Source organism: Oncorhynchus clarkii, chromosome 27 (assembly GCF_045791955.1).
Source record: "Oncorhynchus clarkii lewisi isolate Uvic-CL-2024 chromosome 27, UVic_Ocla_1.0, whole genome shotgun sequence".
NCBI classification, from domain to species: domain Eukaryota; kingdom Metazoa; phylum Chordata; class Actinopteri; order Salmoniformes; family Salmonidae; genus Oncorhynchus; species Oncorhynchus clarkii.
The window spans coordinates 12,560,603-12,577,078 of record NC_092173.1 but is presented as its reverse complement, the minus strand read 5'-3'; the positions used below and the strand labels follow the sequence as shown (position 1 = coordinate 12,577,078).

General features: G+C 44.9%; 1 protein-coding gene across 2 annotated transcripts in view; it reads left to right on the top strand.

Moving 5' to 3' along the window:
• The first annotated feature begins 12,283 nt into the window (after nucleotides 1–12,283).
• LOC139386339 (huntingtin-interacting protein 1-like) overlaps nucleotides 12,284–16,476 on the top strand; it is a 45,716-nt gene continuing 41,523 nt past the window's right edge. For both annotated transcript variants that reach the window (XM_071131871.1, XM_071131870.1), the window contains exon 1: nucleotides 12,284–12,568. In XM_071131871.1, coding sequence (XP_070987972.1) covers nucleotides 12,449–12,568 — 120 coding nt within the window. In that variant the 5' untranslated portion in view covers nucleotides 12,284–12,448. The remainder of the gene's footprint in view (nucleotides 12,569–16,476) is intronic.

Below are 16,476 nucleotides of genomic sequence, written 5' to 3'. Positions count from 1 at the left end.
GAGGTTTTAACACCCATTCTCTTTTCCTAGTGGTTGGTCTGTCTGTTTTCTCCATCCTCCCCATCATCTTTGAACCGACGTCATCACATTACCATTGACAGTAAAATAATAGGTTGTTATGATGGGAATGATGAATATCTGGATAATTTAATCGCATAAATGACATAAACAACGATTTACATGGTTCATTATATCAAATTGGATATGAGATGATAATCCTTATGTATGAGAGGAAGTGAGGGGGATGAAGAAACTACAATAGAGAGGGAGTGATACAATTATATACAGTATGTGTTATTATGGGCCTATCTTTTTAGTCAAGCAGAGGGTTGCCCTGACCAATAAACACTGATATGGCATACATTTGTAAGCTTGGTTCTATTGAGCAAACCAGTGCTTGACGTGGACTGAAATTGGTGCCGGTACTCATTTTGTGTGTCAGTACTGTTTATTTTTAGGTGCAGGAACTCTGCAATAGTTTTAAACCAATATTTTATCGGAGGTGCAGGAACTGAAGCAGTAAAACATTTTAGGTACTGGTACTCAGTTCCGGTGAGCTCCTGCCCAAGTCAGGCACTGGAGCAAACAAATATTGGTTGGCAGGCTCAATCAGCAGGGTGAGATATTTTGTGTAACCTTTATGTATTCTGATCTTATGGCTGTGGCTAACTACCTTAATAAGTGGCACAGCGGTCCAAGGCACTGCATCTCAGTGCTAGAGGCGTCACTAAAGACACCCTGGTCCAGGCTGTATCACAACCGGCCGTGATTGGGAGTCCCATAGGGTGGCGCACAATTGGCCTAGCATCGTCCGGGTTTGGCCGGTGTAGGCCATCATTGTAAATAAGAAAAAGTATTTAGTCAGCCACCAATTGTGCAAGTTCTCCCACTTAAAAAGATGAGAGAGGCCTGTAATTTTCATCATAGGTACACTTCAACTATGACAGACAAAATGAGGAAAAAAAATCCAGAAAATCACATTGTAGGATTTTTAATGAATTTATTTGCAAATTATGGTGGAAAATAAGTATTTGGTCAATAACAAAAGTTTATCTCAATACTTTGTTATATACCCTTTGTTGGCAATGACAGAGGTCAAGCGTTTTCTGTAAGTCTTCACAAGGTTTTCACACACTGTTGCTGGTATTTTGGCCCATTCCTCCATGCAGATCTCCTCTAGAGCAGTGATGTTTTGGGGCTGTTGCTGGGAAACACAGACTTTCAATTCCCTCCAAAGACTTTCTATGGGGTTGAGATCTGGAGACTGGCTAGGCCACTCCAGGACCTTGAAATGCTTCTCACGAAGCCACTCCTTCGTGGCCCGGGCGGGGTGTTTGGGATCATTGTCATGCTGAAAGACCCAGCCACGTTTCATCTTCAATGCCCTTGCAGATGGAAGGAGGTTTTCACTCAAAATCTCACGATACATGGCCCCATTCATTCTATCCTTTACACGGATCAGTCGTCCTGGTCCCTTTGCAGAAAAACAGCCCCAAAGCATGATGTTTCCACCCCCATGCTTCACAGTAGGTATGGTGTTCTTTGGATGCAACTCAGCATTCTTTGTCCTCCATAACAAAAAAGTTATATTTTGGTTTCATCTGACCATATGACATTCTCCCAATCTTCTTCTGGATCATCCAAATGCTCTCTAGCAAACTTCAGACGGGTCTGGACATGTACTGGCTTAAGCAGGGGGACACGTCTGGCACTGCAGGATTTGAGTCCCTGGCGGCGTAGTGTGTTTCTGATGGTAGGCTTTGTTATTTTGGTCCCAGCTCTCTGCAGGTCATTCACTAGCTCCCCCCGTGTGGTTCTGGGATTTTTGCTCACCGTTCTTGTGATCATTTTGACCCCACGGGGTGAGACCTTGCGTGGAGCCCCAGATCGAGGGAGATTATCAGTATGTCTTCCATTTCCTAATAATTGCTCCCACAATTGATTTCTTCAAACCAAGCTGCTTACCTATTGCAGATTCAGTCTTCCCAGCCTGGTGCAGGTCTACAATTTTGTTTCTGGTGTCCTTTGACAGCTCTTTGGTCTTGGCCATAGTGGAGTTTGGAGTGTGACTGTTTGAGGTTGTGGACAGGTGTCTTTTATACTGATAACAAGTTCAAACAGGTGCCATTAATACAGGTAACGAGTGGAGGACAGAGGAGCCTCTTAAAGAAGAAGTTACAGGTCTGTGAGAGCCAGAAATCTTGCTTGTTTGTAGGTGACCAAATACTTATTTTCCACCATCATTTGGAAATAAATTCATTAAAAAATCCTACAATGTGATTTTCTGAATTTCTTTTTCTAATTTTGTCTGTCATAGTTGAAGTGTACCTATGATGAAAATTACAGGCCTCTCTCATATTTTTAAGGGGGAGAACTTGCACAATTGGTGGCTGACTAAATACTTTTTTTGCCCCACTGTATAACTAGGAATAAAGGACAGATAGTAAACAGTAGCAGCAGTGTATGTGATGAGTCAAACAAAAATTGTGCAAACGGGTCTATGCTGATAGTCCGGGTAGCTATTTGGTTAACTATTTATCTAACTATTTAGAAGTCTTATGGCTTGGGGATAGAAGCTGTTTAGGGTCCTGTTGGTTCCAGACTTGGTGCATCGGTACCGCTTGCCATGTGGTAGCAGAGAGAACACTATGACTTGGGTGGCTGGAGTCTTTGGCCATTTTTAGGGCCTTCCTCTGACACTGCATGGTATAGAGGTCCTGAATGGCAGGGAGCTTGCCCCCAGTGATGTATTGGGCCGTATGCAGAACTCACTGTAGCGCCTTGCAGTCGGATGTCAAGCAGTTGCCATACCAAGCAGTGATGCAGCCTGTCAAGATGCTCTCAGTGGTGCAGCTGTAGAACTTTTTGAAGATCTGAGGGCCCATGCCAAATCTTTTCAGCCTCCTGAGGGGGAGGAGGCATTGTCATGTGTTGGTGTGTTAGGACCATGATAGATCCTTAGTGATGTGGACACCGGCGAACTTGAAGCTCTCAACCCGCTCCACTACAGCCCTGTCGATGTGAATGGGGGTGTGCTCAACCCTCCGTTTCCTGTAGTCAACGATCAGCACCTTTGTCCTGCTGATGTTGAGGGAGAGGTTGTTGTCCTGGCACCACACTGACTTCATCCCTATACACTTTCTCATCATTACCACCATCATGTTTTCTGCAAACTTAATGATGGTGTTGGAGTTGTGCAGAAGGGCACTAGCGTGGCAGATGTGTTGTTGCCTACCCTCACCACCTGTGGGCGGCCCATCAGGAAGTCCAGGATCCAGTTGCACAGGGAGGTGTTCAGTTTCAGGGTCCTAAGCTTAGAGATGAGCTTTGAGGGTACTATGGTGTTGAACGCTGAGCTGTAGTCAATGAACACCATACTCACATAAGTGTTCCTTTTGTCCAGGTGGGAAAGGGCAGTGTGGAGTGCAATAGAGATTGCATCATCTGTGGATCTGTTAGGGCAGTATGCAAATTGGAGTGGGTCTAGGGTTTCTGGGATAATGGTGTTGATGTGAGCCATGACCAGCCTTTCAAAGCACTTCATGGCTACGGACGTGAGTGCTACGGGTCTGTAGTCATTTAGGCAGGTTGCCTTTGTGTTCTTGGGCACAGGGACTATGGTGGTCTGCATGAAGCATGTTGGTATTACAGACTCAATCAGGGACATATTGAAAATGTCAGTGAAGACACCTGCCAGTTGGTCAGCACATGCCCAGAGCACACATCCTGGTAATCCGTCTGACCCCGCAGCCTTGTGTATGTTGACCTGTTTAAAGGTCTTACTCACGTCGGCTACAGAGAGCGTGATCACACAGTCGTCCGGAACAGCTGATGCTCTCATGCATGCCTCAGTGTTGCTTGCCTCAAGCGAGCATAGAAGTGATTTAGCTCGTCTGGTAGGCTCGTGTCACTGGGCAGCTCGCGGCTGTGCTTCCCTTTGTAGTCTGTAATAGTTTGCAAGCCCTGCCACATACGACGAGCGTCGGAGCCGGTGTAGTATGATCTTAATCTAGAGTACCGCACCTTGAAAGCTTCAGCTCTACCCTTTAGCTCACCTTGAAAGCTTCAGCTCTACCCTTTAGCTCAGTGCGAATGTTGCCTGTAATCCATGGCTTCTGGTTGGGGTATGTACGTACAGTCACTGTGGGGACGACGTCCTAAATGCACTTATTGATAAAGCCAGTGACTGATGTGGTATATTCCTCAATGTCATCGGAAGAATCCCGGAACATGTTCCAGTCTGTGATAGCAAAGCTGGGGCTTCACCATGTTTCATCAAAATGTACAGCTGTGTGTCATCCGCATAGCAGTGAAAGTTAACATTATGTTTCCAAATGACATCACCAAGAGGTAAAATACATAGTGAAAACAATAGTGGTCCTAAAACAGAACCTTGAGGAACACCAAAATTTACAGTTCATTTGTCAGAGGACAAACTGATATCTTTCCGACAGATAAAATGTAAAGCAGGCCAGAACTTGTCCGTGTAGACCAATTTGGGTTTCCAATCACTCCAAAAGAATGTGGTGATCGATGGTATCAAAAGCAGCACTAAGGTCTAGGAGCACGAGGACAGATGCAGAGCCTCGGTCTGACGCCATTAAAAGGTAATTTACCACCTTCACAAGTGCAGTCTCAGTGCTATGATGGGGTCTAAAACCGAGCTGAAGCGTTTCATATACATTGTTTTTTTCCAGGAAGGCAATGAGTGTCTGTGCAACAGCTTTTTCTAACATTTTTGAAAGGAATGGAAGATTCGATATCGGCCGATAGTTTTTTATATTTTCTGGGTCAAGGTTGGGCTTTTTCAATAGATGCTTTATTACTGCCACTTTTAGTGAGTTTGGTACACATCCAGTGGATAGGGAGCCGTTTATTATGTTCAACATAGGAGGGCCAAGCACAGGAAGCAGCTCTTTCAGTAGTTTAGTTGGAATAGGGTCCAGTATGTAGCTTGAAGGTTTAGAGGCCATGATTATTTTCATCATTGTGTCAAGAGATATAGTACTAAAACACTTGAGTGTCTCCCTTGATCCTAGGTCCTGGCAGAGTTGTGCAGACTCAGGACAACTGAGCTTTGGAGGAATACGCAGATTTAAAGAGGAGTTCATAATTTGCTTTCTAATGATCATGATCTTTTCCTCAAAAAGTTGAAGTGAAAGCCATCCTCTCTTAGGGAATGCTGCTTTTTAGTTAGCTTTGCGACAGCATCAACAATAAATGTTGGATTGTTCTTATTTTCCTCAATTAAGTTGGAAAATAGGATGATCAAGCAGCAGTGAGGGCTCTTCAATACTGCACGGTACTGTCTTTCCAAGCTAGTCGGAAGACTTCCAGTTTGGTATGGCGCCATTTCCGTTCCAATTTTCTGGAAGCTTGCTTCAGAGCTCGGGTATTTTCTGTATACCAGGGAGCTAGTTTGTGATGACAAATGTGTTTTGTTTTTAAGGGTGCGTCTAGGGTATTGTGCAAGGTTAAATTAAGTTCCTCAGGTGGTTAACTGATTTTTGTACTCTGACGTCCTTGGGTAGGCGGAGGGAGTTTGGAAGGGCATCTAGGAATCTTTGGGTTGTCCGAGAATTTATAGCACGACTTTTGATGATCCTTGGTTGGGGTCTGAGCAGATTATTTGTTGCGCTTGCAAACTTAATAAAATAGTGATGGCCGTCATGGCTGAAAATATTCTAATTTTTGGTGACTTTAATATTCACATGGAAAAGTCCACAGACCCACTCCAAAAGGCATTCGGAGCCATCATCGACTCAGTGGGTCTGGCCAACATGTCTCCAGACCTACTCACTGCCACAGTCATACTCTGGACCTAGTTTTGTCCTGTGGAATAAATGTTGTGGATCTTAATGTTTTTCTTCATAATCAAGGTCCGATAGGAATTCAGGGAACTCAGTGAGGAACGCTGTATATGGCCCAGGAGGCCTGTAAACAGTAGCTATAGAAAGTGATTGAGTAGGCTGCATAGATTTCATGACTAGAAGCTCAAAAGACGAAAACGTCGTTTTTTGGGGGGTAAATTTAAATTTGCTATCATAAATGTTAGCAACACCTCCGCCTTTGCGGGTTGCACGGGGGGATATGGTCACTAGTGTAACCAGGAGGTGAGGCCTCATTTAACACAGTAAATTCATCAGGCTTAAGCCATGTTTCAGTCAGGCCAATCACATCAAGATTGTGATCAGTGATTAGTTGAGCTGACTACACTGACTGTGCTAGTGACAGACTCCACTAAGCTGGCAGCCTGCTGCCAGGCCTGCACCCTATTTCTGTCAAGTGTCAATGTGCAGCAGGTAGGACGGAGTCAGGCACAGGACACAGAACTGAGTAAAAAACATATTTTACTTGAATAAACAACAAAATAATTCCACGCAGGGAAAATATACAGCTCACAGAAATAGCGAACACTTATCAACGAACAAACACGCACAAAACCATGTGGGAACCAGAGGGTTAAATAGGGAATAAATAACAATGTAATGGAAACCAGGTGTGTGCAATAAAACAAAACAAATGGACAATGAAACGTAGATCGGTGGCAGCTAGAAAACTGATGACATCGACCGTTGAACGGCGCTCGAACAAGGAGAGGCACCAACTTTGGCGGAAGTCGTGACAGTACCCCCCCCCCCCCCCTTGACGCGCAGCTCCAGCAGTGCGCCGACACTGGCCTCGGGGACGACCCGGAGGACGAGGCGCAGGTCGATCCGGGTGGAGACGGTGAAATTCCCACAGTAACGAAGGGTCCTGGATGTCCTCCACCGGCACCCAGCATCTTTCCTCTGGACCGTACCCCTCCCACACCACGAGGTACTGAAGGCCCCTTGCCCGACGCCTTGAGTCCATGATGGCTCGAACATTATACACCGGGGCCCCCTCGATGTTCAGAGGGGCGGGGAAACCTCCCGCACCTCAGACTCCTGGAGCGGACCAGCCTCCACCGGCCTGAAGAGAGACACATGAAATGAGGGGTTAATATGGTAATCAGGGGGAGCTGTAACCTATAACAAACCTTGTTCGGTCTCCTCTGGACTTTAAATGGCCCCACAAATCGCAGACCCAGCTTCCGGCAGGGCAGGCGAAGGGGCAGGTTTCGGGTCGAGAGCCAGGGGCCTCACTGCGGTGGCGGTCGGCGCTCGCCTTCTGCCGCCTGATGACCCGTTGCAGGTGCACATGGGCAGCGTCCCATGTCTCCTCCGAGCGCCGAAACCATTCATCCACCGCAGGTGCCTCGATCTGGCTCTGATGCCACGGTGCCAGGACTGGCTGATAATCTAGTACACACTGAAAAGGAGATAGGTTAGTGAAGTCGTGGGCGTCTTGGGCCATCTCTGCCCAGGGGATGAAAGCCGCCCACTCCCCCAGGCGGTCCTGGCAATAGGACCGCAGAAATCTACCCACATCCTGGTTAACTCTCTCCACCTGCCTGTTACTCTCGGGGTGAAAACCTGATGTGAGGCTGACGAGACCCCCAGACGTTCCATAAACGCCCTCCAGACCCCGGGGACCCCGATCAGAAACTATATCCTCAGGCACCCCGTAGTGCCGGAAGACGTGGGTGAACAGGGCCTCCGCAGTCTGTAGAGCCGTAGAGAGACTGGGCAAAGGTAGGAGATGGCAGGACTTAGAAAACCGATCCACAACGACCAGGATCGTGGTGTTTCCTTGTGACGAAGGAAGGGTACAGTATATACATATACATATGAGATGAGTAATGTAGGGTATGTAAACATTATATTAAATAGCATTGTTTAAAGTGGCTAGTGATATATTTTACATCAATTTCCATAAATTCCCATTATTAAAGTGGCTGGAGTTGAGTTAGTGTGTTGGCAGTAGCCACTCAATGTTAGTGGTGGCTGTTTAACAGTCTGATGGCCTTGAGATAGAAGCTGTTTTTCAGTCTCTCGGTCCCTGCTTTGATTCACCTGTACTGACCTCGCCTTCTGGATAATAGCGGGGTGAACAGGCAGTGGCTCGGGCGGTTGTTGTCCTTGATGATCTTTATGGCCTTCCTGTGACATTGGGTGGTGTAGGTGTCCTGGAGGGCAGGTAGTTTGCCCCCGGTGATGCGTTGTGCAGACCTCACTACCCTCTGGAGAGCCTTATGGTTGTGGGCAGAGCAGTTACCCTATCAGGCGGTGATACAGCCTGACAGGATGCTCTCGATTTTGCATCTGTAGAAGTTTGTGAGTGCTTTTGGTGACAAGCCGGATTCCTTCAGCCTCCTGAGGTTGAAGAGGCGCTGCTGTGCCTTCTTCACGACGCTGTCTGTGTGGGTGGACCAATTCAGTTTGTCCGTGATGTGTACGCCGAGGAACTTAAAACTTACTACCCTCCTAGACACTATAAATGCCAAGAAGGAATCGGGATGAGCCAGCACGGGAGCCTGGGTAAACAGAGCCTTCAGGTGACCAAAAGCCCTGTCCGCCCCAGCCGACCACTGCAGTCGCACCGGTCCCCCCTTAAGCAGTGAGGTAATGGGAGCTGCTACCTGACCAAAGCCCTGGATAAACTTCCGGTAGTAGTTGGCAAACCCTAAGAACTGCACCTCCTTTACCGTGGTTGGAGTCGGCCAATTACGCACGGCTGAAATGGGGTCGCTTTCCATCTCCATCCCTGACGTGGAAAGGCGGTACCCTAGGAATGAGACAGACTGTTGAAAGAACAGACATTTATCAGCCTTCACTTACAGGTCATGCTCCAACAGTCAACCAAGCACCTTGCGCACCAGGGACACATGCTCGGCGCGTGTAGCGGAGTATATCAGAATGTCGTCGATATACACCACTACACCCTGCCCTTGTAGGTCCCGGAAAATCTTGTCTACAAGATTGGAAGACTAATGGAGCATTCATCAACCTGTACGGCATGACAAGGTAGTCATAGTCCCCAGAGGTGGTACTAAATGCCATCTTCCACTCATCCCCCTCCTGGATACGCACCAGGTTGTAAGCGCTTCTGAGATCCAATTTTGTGAAGAAGCGCGCCCCGTGCATTGACTCGATCACACTGGCTATAAGAGGGAGCGGGTAACTGTACCTCACAGTGATCTGATTGATACCTCGATAGTCAATACACGGGCGCAGACCTCCATCCTTCTTCTTCACAAAAAAGAAACTTGAGGAGGCAGGTGAAGTGGAAGGCCGAATGTATCCCTGCCCCAGAGAGTCGGAGACATATGTTTCCATAGCCGCAGTCTCCTCCTGTGACAGAGGATACACGTGACTCCTGGGAAGTGCTGCGTCTACCAGGCTTGGTCCTGTTTGTGGGTGAGTCCTAGAAAGAGGGACAATTATCTACAAATTCTATCTTTTGGGAGGGGCAGAAAAAAGTTTTCAACCAGCGATTGAGTTGTGAGACTCTGCTGTAGAGCTCATCACTCCCCCTAACTGGGAGGGGGCCAGAGACAATTACTCAATGCCGACACATCTTTCCAGCTGATTTACACGCTGAAGCTATGTTGCGCTTGATGACCTCTGACTGTTTCATCCTAACATCGTTGGTGCCGACGTGGATAACAATATCCCTATACTCTCGCCAGTTTTAGCTTTAGCCAGCACCATCTTCAGATTAGTCTTAACCTCAGTAGCCCTGTCCCCTGGTAAAACAGTGTATGATCACTGGATGATTCGTTTTAAGTCTAATACTGCGGGTAATGGAGTCTTCAATGACTAGGGTTTTCAATTTGTCAGATCTAATAGTGGGAGGCTTCGGCGTCTCAGTTCCCCGTAACGGTAGGAGTAGAGACCAGAGAAGGCTCGGCCTCTGACTCCGACTCGCTGCTTAATGCTTAATGGGGAGAACCGGTTGAAAGTTTCTGTCGGCTGAATGAGCGACACCGGTTGAGCATTCCTACAGCATTTCCCTCCAGAAGCCATGAGAAAGTTGTCCGGCTGCGGGGACTGTGCAAGGGGATTTATACTACTATCTGTACTTACTGGTGGCAGAGACACTGTTTCATCCGTTCCTACACTTGCATCTGAAGCTGGGCTTGCAGCACAGCTATCCTCGCCGTAAGGCGATCGTTCTCCTGTATATTATGAGTACAGCGACTGCAATTAGAAGGCATCATGTTGATGTTACTACTTAGCTTCAAGTTTCTTCAAGTGCAGTTGCAAAAACCATCAAGCGCTATGATGACACTGGCTCTCATGAGGACCGCCACAGGAATGGAAGACACAGAGTTACCTCTGCTGCAGAGTATAAGTTCATTAGAGTTACCAACCTCAGAATTTGCAGCCCAAATAAATGCTTCACAGAGTTCAAGTAACAGATACATCTCAACATCAACAGTTCAGAGGAGACTGCTTGAATCAGGCCTTCATGGTCGAATTGCTGCAAAGAAACCACTACTAAAGGACACAGATAATAAGAAGTGACTTGCTTGGGCCAAGAAACACAAAATATTTATCACATCGACTGCTCTAGGAATCTGGTCAGCATCTTTCAAAAAGAGGGTGGTGCCCTCCGCATTGTTACAACATTTGGGAGGCCCATGGTGATGCCTTACAGAGCTCGATTTGGCCTCTGCGTGCCTCTGGAGGCTCCACAATTGCCTCCATATGGAGCATACGACCACATTTTCAAATCAAGCATAAATTGGCATTTAGTCTTGGCCTCCGCAACGGATTAGTTCACTGAGATGGCCGCAAATATATATTTGTTACTGCTCGACTAAAACAATCTTGGTCGACCAACAGCCTAACAACCAAAAAAATCGACCAGTCAACTAATTGGGGTCAGTTCAACAACAGCGGAATTCCAGCCAGTGCATCTGGGCCGTAGAGAATGATAGAGGCCTCTAGTGGCCAAAAGGCATGGCCAAAATACCATATTAGCATGGTCAGCACCATTGAGGGCTTCCACCATTTTAATGTAGTCAACTGGGTGGGACTTTCCAGCCTGGTCTCATAGACTAGAAGTAACATATTAAATTATAATCCAGGATACTCAAATCAGTATGAAATGTTTAAGGCAAAGGTCTAGTGAACTTCTAAGAACCCAAAGGTTCCGTGTTCGATTGTCATCGCGGACAACTTTTGCTTTTTAGATAATTAGGAACTTTTCAACTATTTACTACTTTTGATCTACTTTGCAACTACTTAGCATGTTATCTAATCCTAACCTTAACCCTTTAACCTAACCATAACCCATAATTTAGCTAACTTTAGTCACAACAAATTGGAATTTGTAACATATCATACGTTTAGCAAATTTGTAACATACTGTACAAATTACAATTCGTAACATATCATACGAATTGGAATTCGTAACATATCATACGACATGAATGATGGACAATCAGAAATTAATACCTACAGTACCATTTGAAACCTAACATATCATACTAATTAGTGTGTCCCGGATTTACATGTACTATGTTATGTTGACCTCTGAGTCCAGGTTGGACTTCCAACTTCATTGGCTGATCCTTCCTGGTGACCCTGCTGGAGTCATGTCCAACCAGGTCATCAGAAAGGTTCAGCCAATCGTGAAGAAGAACTACTCCTTCAAAATGGAGATGCCTCAATGGCGCTGTCACAGACGCATCGTCCGCGTTAGGGGAGAGTTTGGCCGGGGTAGCCTGTCATTGTAAAATAAGAATTTGTTTTTAACCTACTTGCCTAGTTAAATAAAGGTTAAAACATAATAGCACAGATACAAAAATGAGTTCTATGTATCTCTATGTTCTGGGCAACTCTATGGTTCATCAGTGTCAAAACAGTGCAACACCTTCGCAAAAAAACGGATTTAGACTGCATAGGGAGAAAGGGTAACAACATGAGAGCATGAGGATTATATTTTAAAATCAGTTTAGTACAACCAGCAACCCCACTGTACATCAGGTTTAACGCTGCGTTCATAATCAAGTGCGGAGTGGGAATTTACCACATAGGACTGGGAAAAATCCACTTGAATGACCTTCCAAATGGTAATTACTAGTGGGAAACTCTAATATCATCATGAGCTCACATTTCTCGCACAAACTGACAACTGACCACCCACTAAGAAAATTATCTTGATAATAGCATTTTGTCAGTTAAATGCAAAACACTGCATTATTTAAAATTGTATTTATTTATATATTTTCTGAACACTATCATTTGTTTACAAGCATGATAGCTGTACTTTTAGTTTATGGTCTACACAGCTTGTTGGGCATAAGCAAATCTGCGTTTGTCAACAAATTCAAAGCACATGAACGCATCCAACTGGTATTGACCACTTCGCAACTAGTAAAATCCCACCCTCTACTTGGTTACGAACCCAGATTAAAAACATGACATCGCCTACAGAGGGAGGGAGACGCAGTGGCCAGGCGAAATTATCTCCTGAATTGGTCGACTGCATGGACTATTATTGTCAATTTTCATTAATAATTTGACGTTGACTTTGTAGAAATATTCTTTTTCAGTGGAAATTCTAAAGAGACACAATGGACCGAGTGAAGAGTTCCATGCAGCAAGTACCGAACCCAATTCACAAAGCGCTGATTCGTCGGACCGGTGGTGCCAACAGTTTCGAACTTGAAAAGGAGAACTTTGAACGCGGTCAGGTAAAACACCCTGTTTAGTGGGAATTCGGGATTTCGTTTACAGAATTAGAAGGGACTAAGAAATGTGAAGATATTATAATAGTTCTGGTATAGCTTCGAGTTCGAACCGTCCGTTGCGTTGAAATTGGCAATGATCCTTTCAGCGTGAGAACGTGCAGACATGTCATGATTCATCTGCTTGACTGATTGGTGCTGCCTCGCACATTCGAATTTCCATGGATTTTTGTTGTGAACATTGCTCATGACCCATGCGCGCCAATTTGACCTAAATCAGCGAGTGTTTACAGGAATGCATTGTTTACGATGTTTGTAGTACAATGCAGTACTGTAGTACCACCACACAACAGCAAGCCAACATCATCTCTCCTCATTCTTAGCAGGAGGTAACATATCTAATATTAGTTTTTGATTGCTATGCCTCAAATAGCCTAGCACCCGTAGGAGGAGACAGAAAATATGCCATCACATAAAATTGACATTGCAAAGATTATAGAGACATGACATCAGTGTTGGGTTTTCAGTGCAAGATCAAAATCTGTTGAAATGGGTTAGTCCTATGAGCACAAATGTAGTCCTTTTGAGGAATTCTGCCTGATAAGAACAGGTCTGATTTACCATATCTAAGGAGAGGTGACGCCCACAACTGTGGCGAGAGCGGCTAAATTCTGTGTGTCTGCCTGGACTATTCAGAGAGGTACGCAAAAATGCTGTGTGTGTCTATAAATACCACTACCATGTATCGAACTGCAGTAAAAGCCTATTAGTGACTCCTGGACACAGCACTAGAACTATTGACCTGGGATATTGTGATGGGTTCTGGAAAGTGCAATCAGCCTACATACTGGGTGGGGTGTGTGTGAGAGAGAGCTGGGTGGGACTATCATTTTTGCTTTGATACAGGGAAATAAATTGTGGGAAAGGAAGGAAGAAATGGTATAACTGAGCAGCACTGTTTGTTGATGCGGTTTAAAGGGGAAATCCGCAGTTCTAACAAAGTGTTTGTAAAAACAAACTGAGGGATGGGGCTGGAGAGTTCATAGACAGAACTATGGATGCAAGGACTGATCATCCATGATATCAAATGTTTTAGTTTTAATCATATTTTGAGGCTATATAGTGTTTGTTTACAAACATTGGAGTGAAACAAGCTTATTCTAGGTTTTGATGGGGTAGGACAGTTGAATTAAGCTCATGGGGCATTTCTAAGTTATATTCTTCTAGAATCAATGGGTACATATTGTCATTTATAAATCCAAAAATGGATGTAGCAACTGCAGATTGCCCCCTTTTTTTAATGGTTTGGATGTTCTATGAATTATCCATCCCATGTAGCTGACAGGCTGTTACTCAAGAGCTGAAGTCCAGAAAAAACGCATGCTCGTTTTTCAAGCAAGCTACTGAGCTATGTGGACAAGACACTTCCTGCTTGGCGGTCTCTCCCCCCTCTTCCCAGACCAGTCAAAAGTAGGCCAGGTGAATCAAGCCTTTAAATGACCCTGCTCTGCCGGATTATATATTTTTCAGCGGTTGCTGCAACCTGCTTTTCCCATCTTCTACTACGACCACTGCTAAATGAATCAGGAAGCTTTTGAGCACTCATTTACGGGACTGAAGATTGATCCAGAGAGCAGAGGTTTGCTGTCTCTTGTAGTCGTAGTGTGCTGTGACTGTGGCATAGACAAGTTTAGGCTTTCACCTAAAATCAACAACAAGGGTGTGTTCAGACTCTGAGTCCTCGCTCCATCATTTTGTCTGCAGAGTTATAAAAATACCTCGCCCAGGGCCAGGTAACACATACAGCATACATATAAGGACATGTTTAGAGACCTGAAATTAGTAATGCTCTCTCTGTTTGTGGATGGAATTAATCTATGGTGTGCTTGTTTATGAAGGCCTCTCTCTGGAGTCACAGTTGTGCTGCTACGTAAGAGTTTCTCATCGGTCATGAAACATAATGGCACAGTTGTTGAAAAATGAGCTCAGTGACCATCTTGAGAAACTATTTTAGTCGTTTCAGCAGTCCACCTCCATTTGAAAACCGTACCACTTTAACTAACCATTTAACTTCCAGGGGAGAGCTGCTATCCACCTCTTTCTCGTCTGGAAAGACAGGCCTGACTTTGTCTTGAAACAATAAAAGAGTCTTGGTTTAATTAGTTTCTATTTATTCCTGAAATAGGCTGGTAGGCCTAGACTACATGTTGATGTTTTTCCATCCATCTTCCCTGGAATGCACCATGGTGATGAACACCACTGTTGTGGTCGGAAACCATAGCTAGGTACTGCCTGCTACAATGACAGAGTGTCTGTCTGGATAGTCGTCTGAAATGAGAGAAACATGGCTGCGTCTGTGGGAAGGCTACTTCCGTTCAGCCCGGCACCCCACTTTAGAACCTCTCATGGGCCTCCCAGACTGGGCTTTCTATTGTGGGATACATCATGAGATCGACTCCACCACACAGCAGTGTGGCTTACATAATTAAGGCCTTACATTTAGACCCAGATCGTTCCTGCCTGTCTGCTGCATCCCACAGCTCTACAAGGCAGGCTGCCTCTGGGTATTCGGTATGGGTCGTTCCATGTCATTTCAGCAAGCCATAACACCCGCCATCTTAAATGGTTTCTGTTAGAAACAGATAAGATTAGCATTCCTGCAACATTATTTGGTTGAAATATAATATATAATTAGATCTCTGAGAAATTAAGCTAATTGATTGCACCCAAATTGGCCATTTTAATTTATAGCATTCATATAATATTCAATGAAGAATCCAAAGAAATTGTCAAACGCCGCCTTTTAAAATAAGAGTAATCACCTGGAACAGCACCATCTAGTGGCCAGAACCTGGTAATATCAGGATGTAGGCTGGGACATAAACCTAACAACTTCAATGACTTTCAACTGAACAGTGGAAAAAACATCACCAAATTCACTGGGAATGAAGAAACAATACTCTGAGCTGCAGTTCCATACTGCTTGTCAGACATGGAAAACTGATGCTATATACTTGTTATTGGGGTGGGGTGTCCGTGGGTGACAATTTCTTTGGATTCCTCATGTCTTACCCATTGTTAGAAAACCGTTTAGTCCAAATCGGTACTATATTGGTACTATGTTAGGTACTATATTTATTGAATATTATATGAACACTATACATTTCATTTGCCAATTTTGGTGCAATCAATTAGCTTAATTTCTAAATTATGCTTTATTTAATAAATTAAACTAAATGATGTTGCAGGAATGATAATCTTATGTTTCTAAAAGAAACAATTTCAAAACAATCTGAGATGGTGGGTGTTAAAATTCTCTGCTTTTTGAGAGTAAGAGTCATTCTGACACTTTTGGACAATGTTAACAGTTTAGTTCTTAGATCATGTACCTTGGTTTGACTAAGAGAACGCCTGTGCCCCCTTTAGTGGGGCACTGTGGTGCCCTGGCAGCTGTGGAATGTCCCTAGAGCATGAGCAGCACAGCAGGGTGGACTCTCTAATCTCTCTGTCTGTTACAAATACTCTTGGTCTTCCTTTTTCTCTCCCTGCCTTTGTAAGTTACACCCACCCTGTGCTTGTACCCTGTCATTATAACCAGAGAGAGGTAGTTACATACACACACGCACAGGGAGAGCGAAAGCGGCCCGGGCCCACTAAAACCACCGAGGCAGCAAAAACAGCAGGCACTGGGCTGTGGCCTCATTGCACCGGCTGTAAATTTAAAAAGTCCTGGACATGAGTGGCAGGTCAGCGATTGGAACAAAGTGCCGAGATGAGATCATAATGGCATTAACTCTGGCATTTAATTTGGAGTAGATTAGATATTTTACATGCTGAAAAAAGTTAATTGGACATTGGATGCTTAGGTTACATCATCACAAGGACCTACATTTGTATTATTGAGTTCATTATTA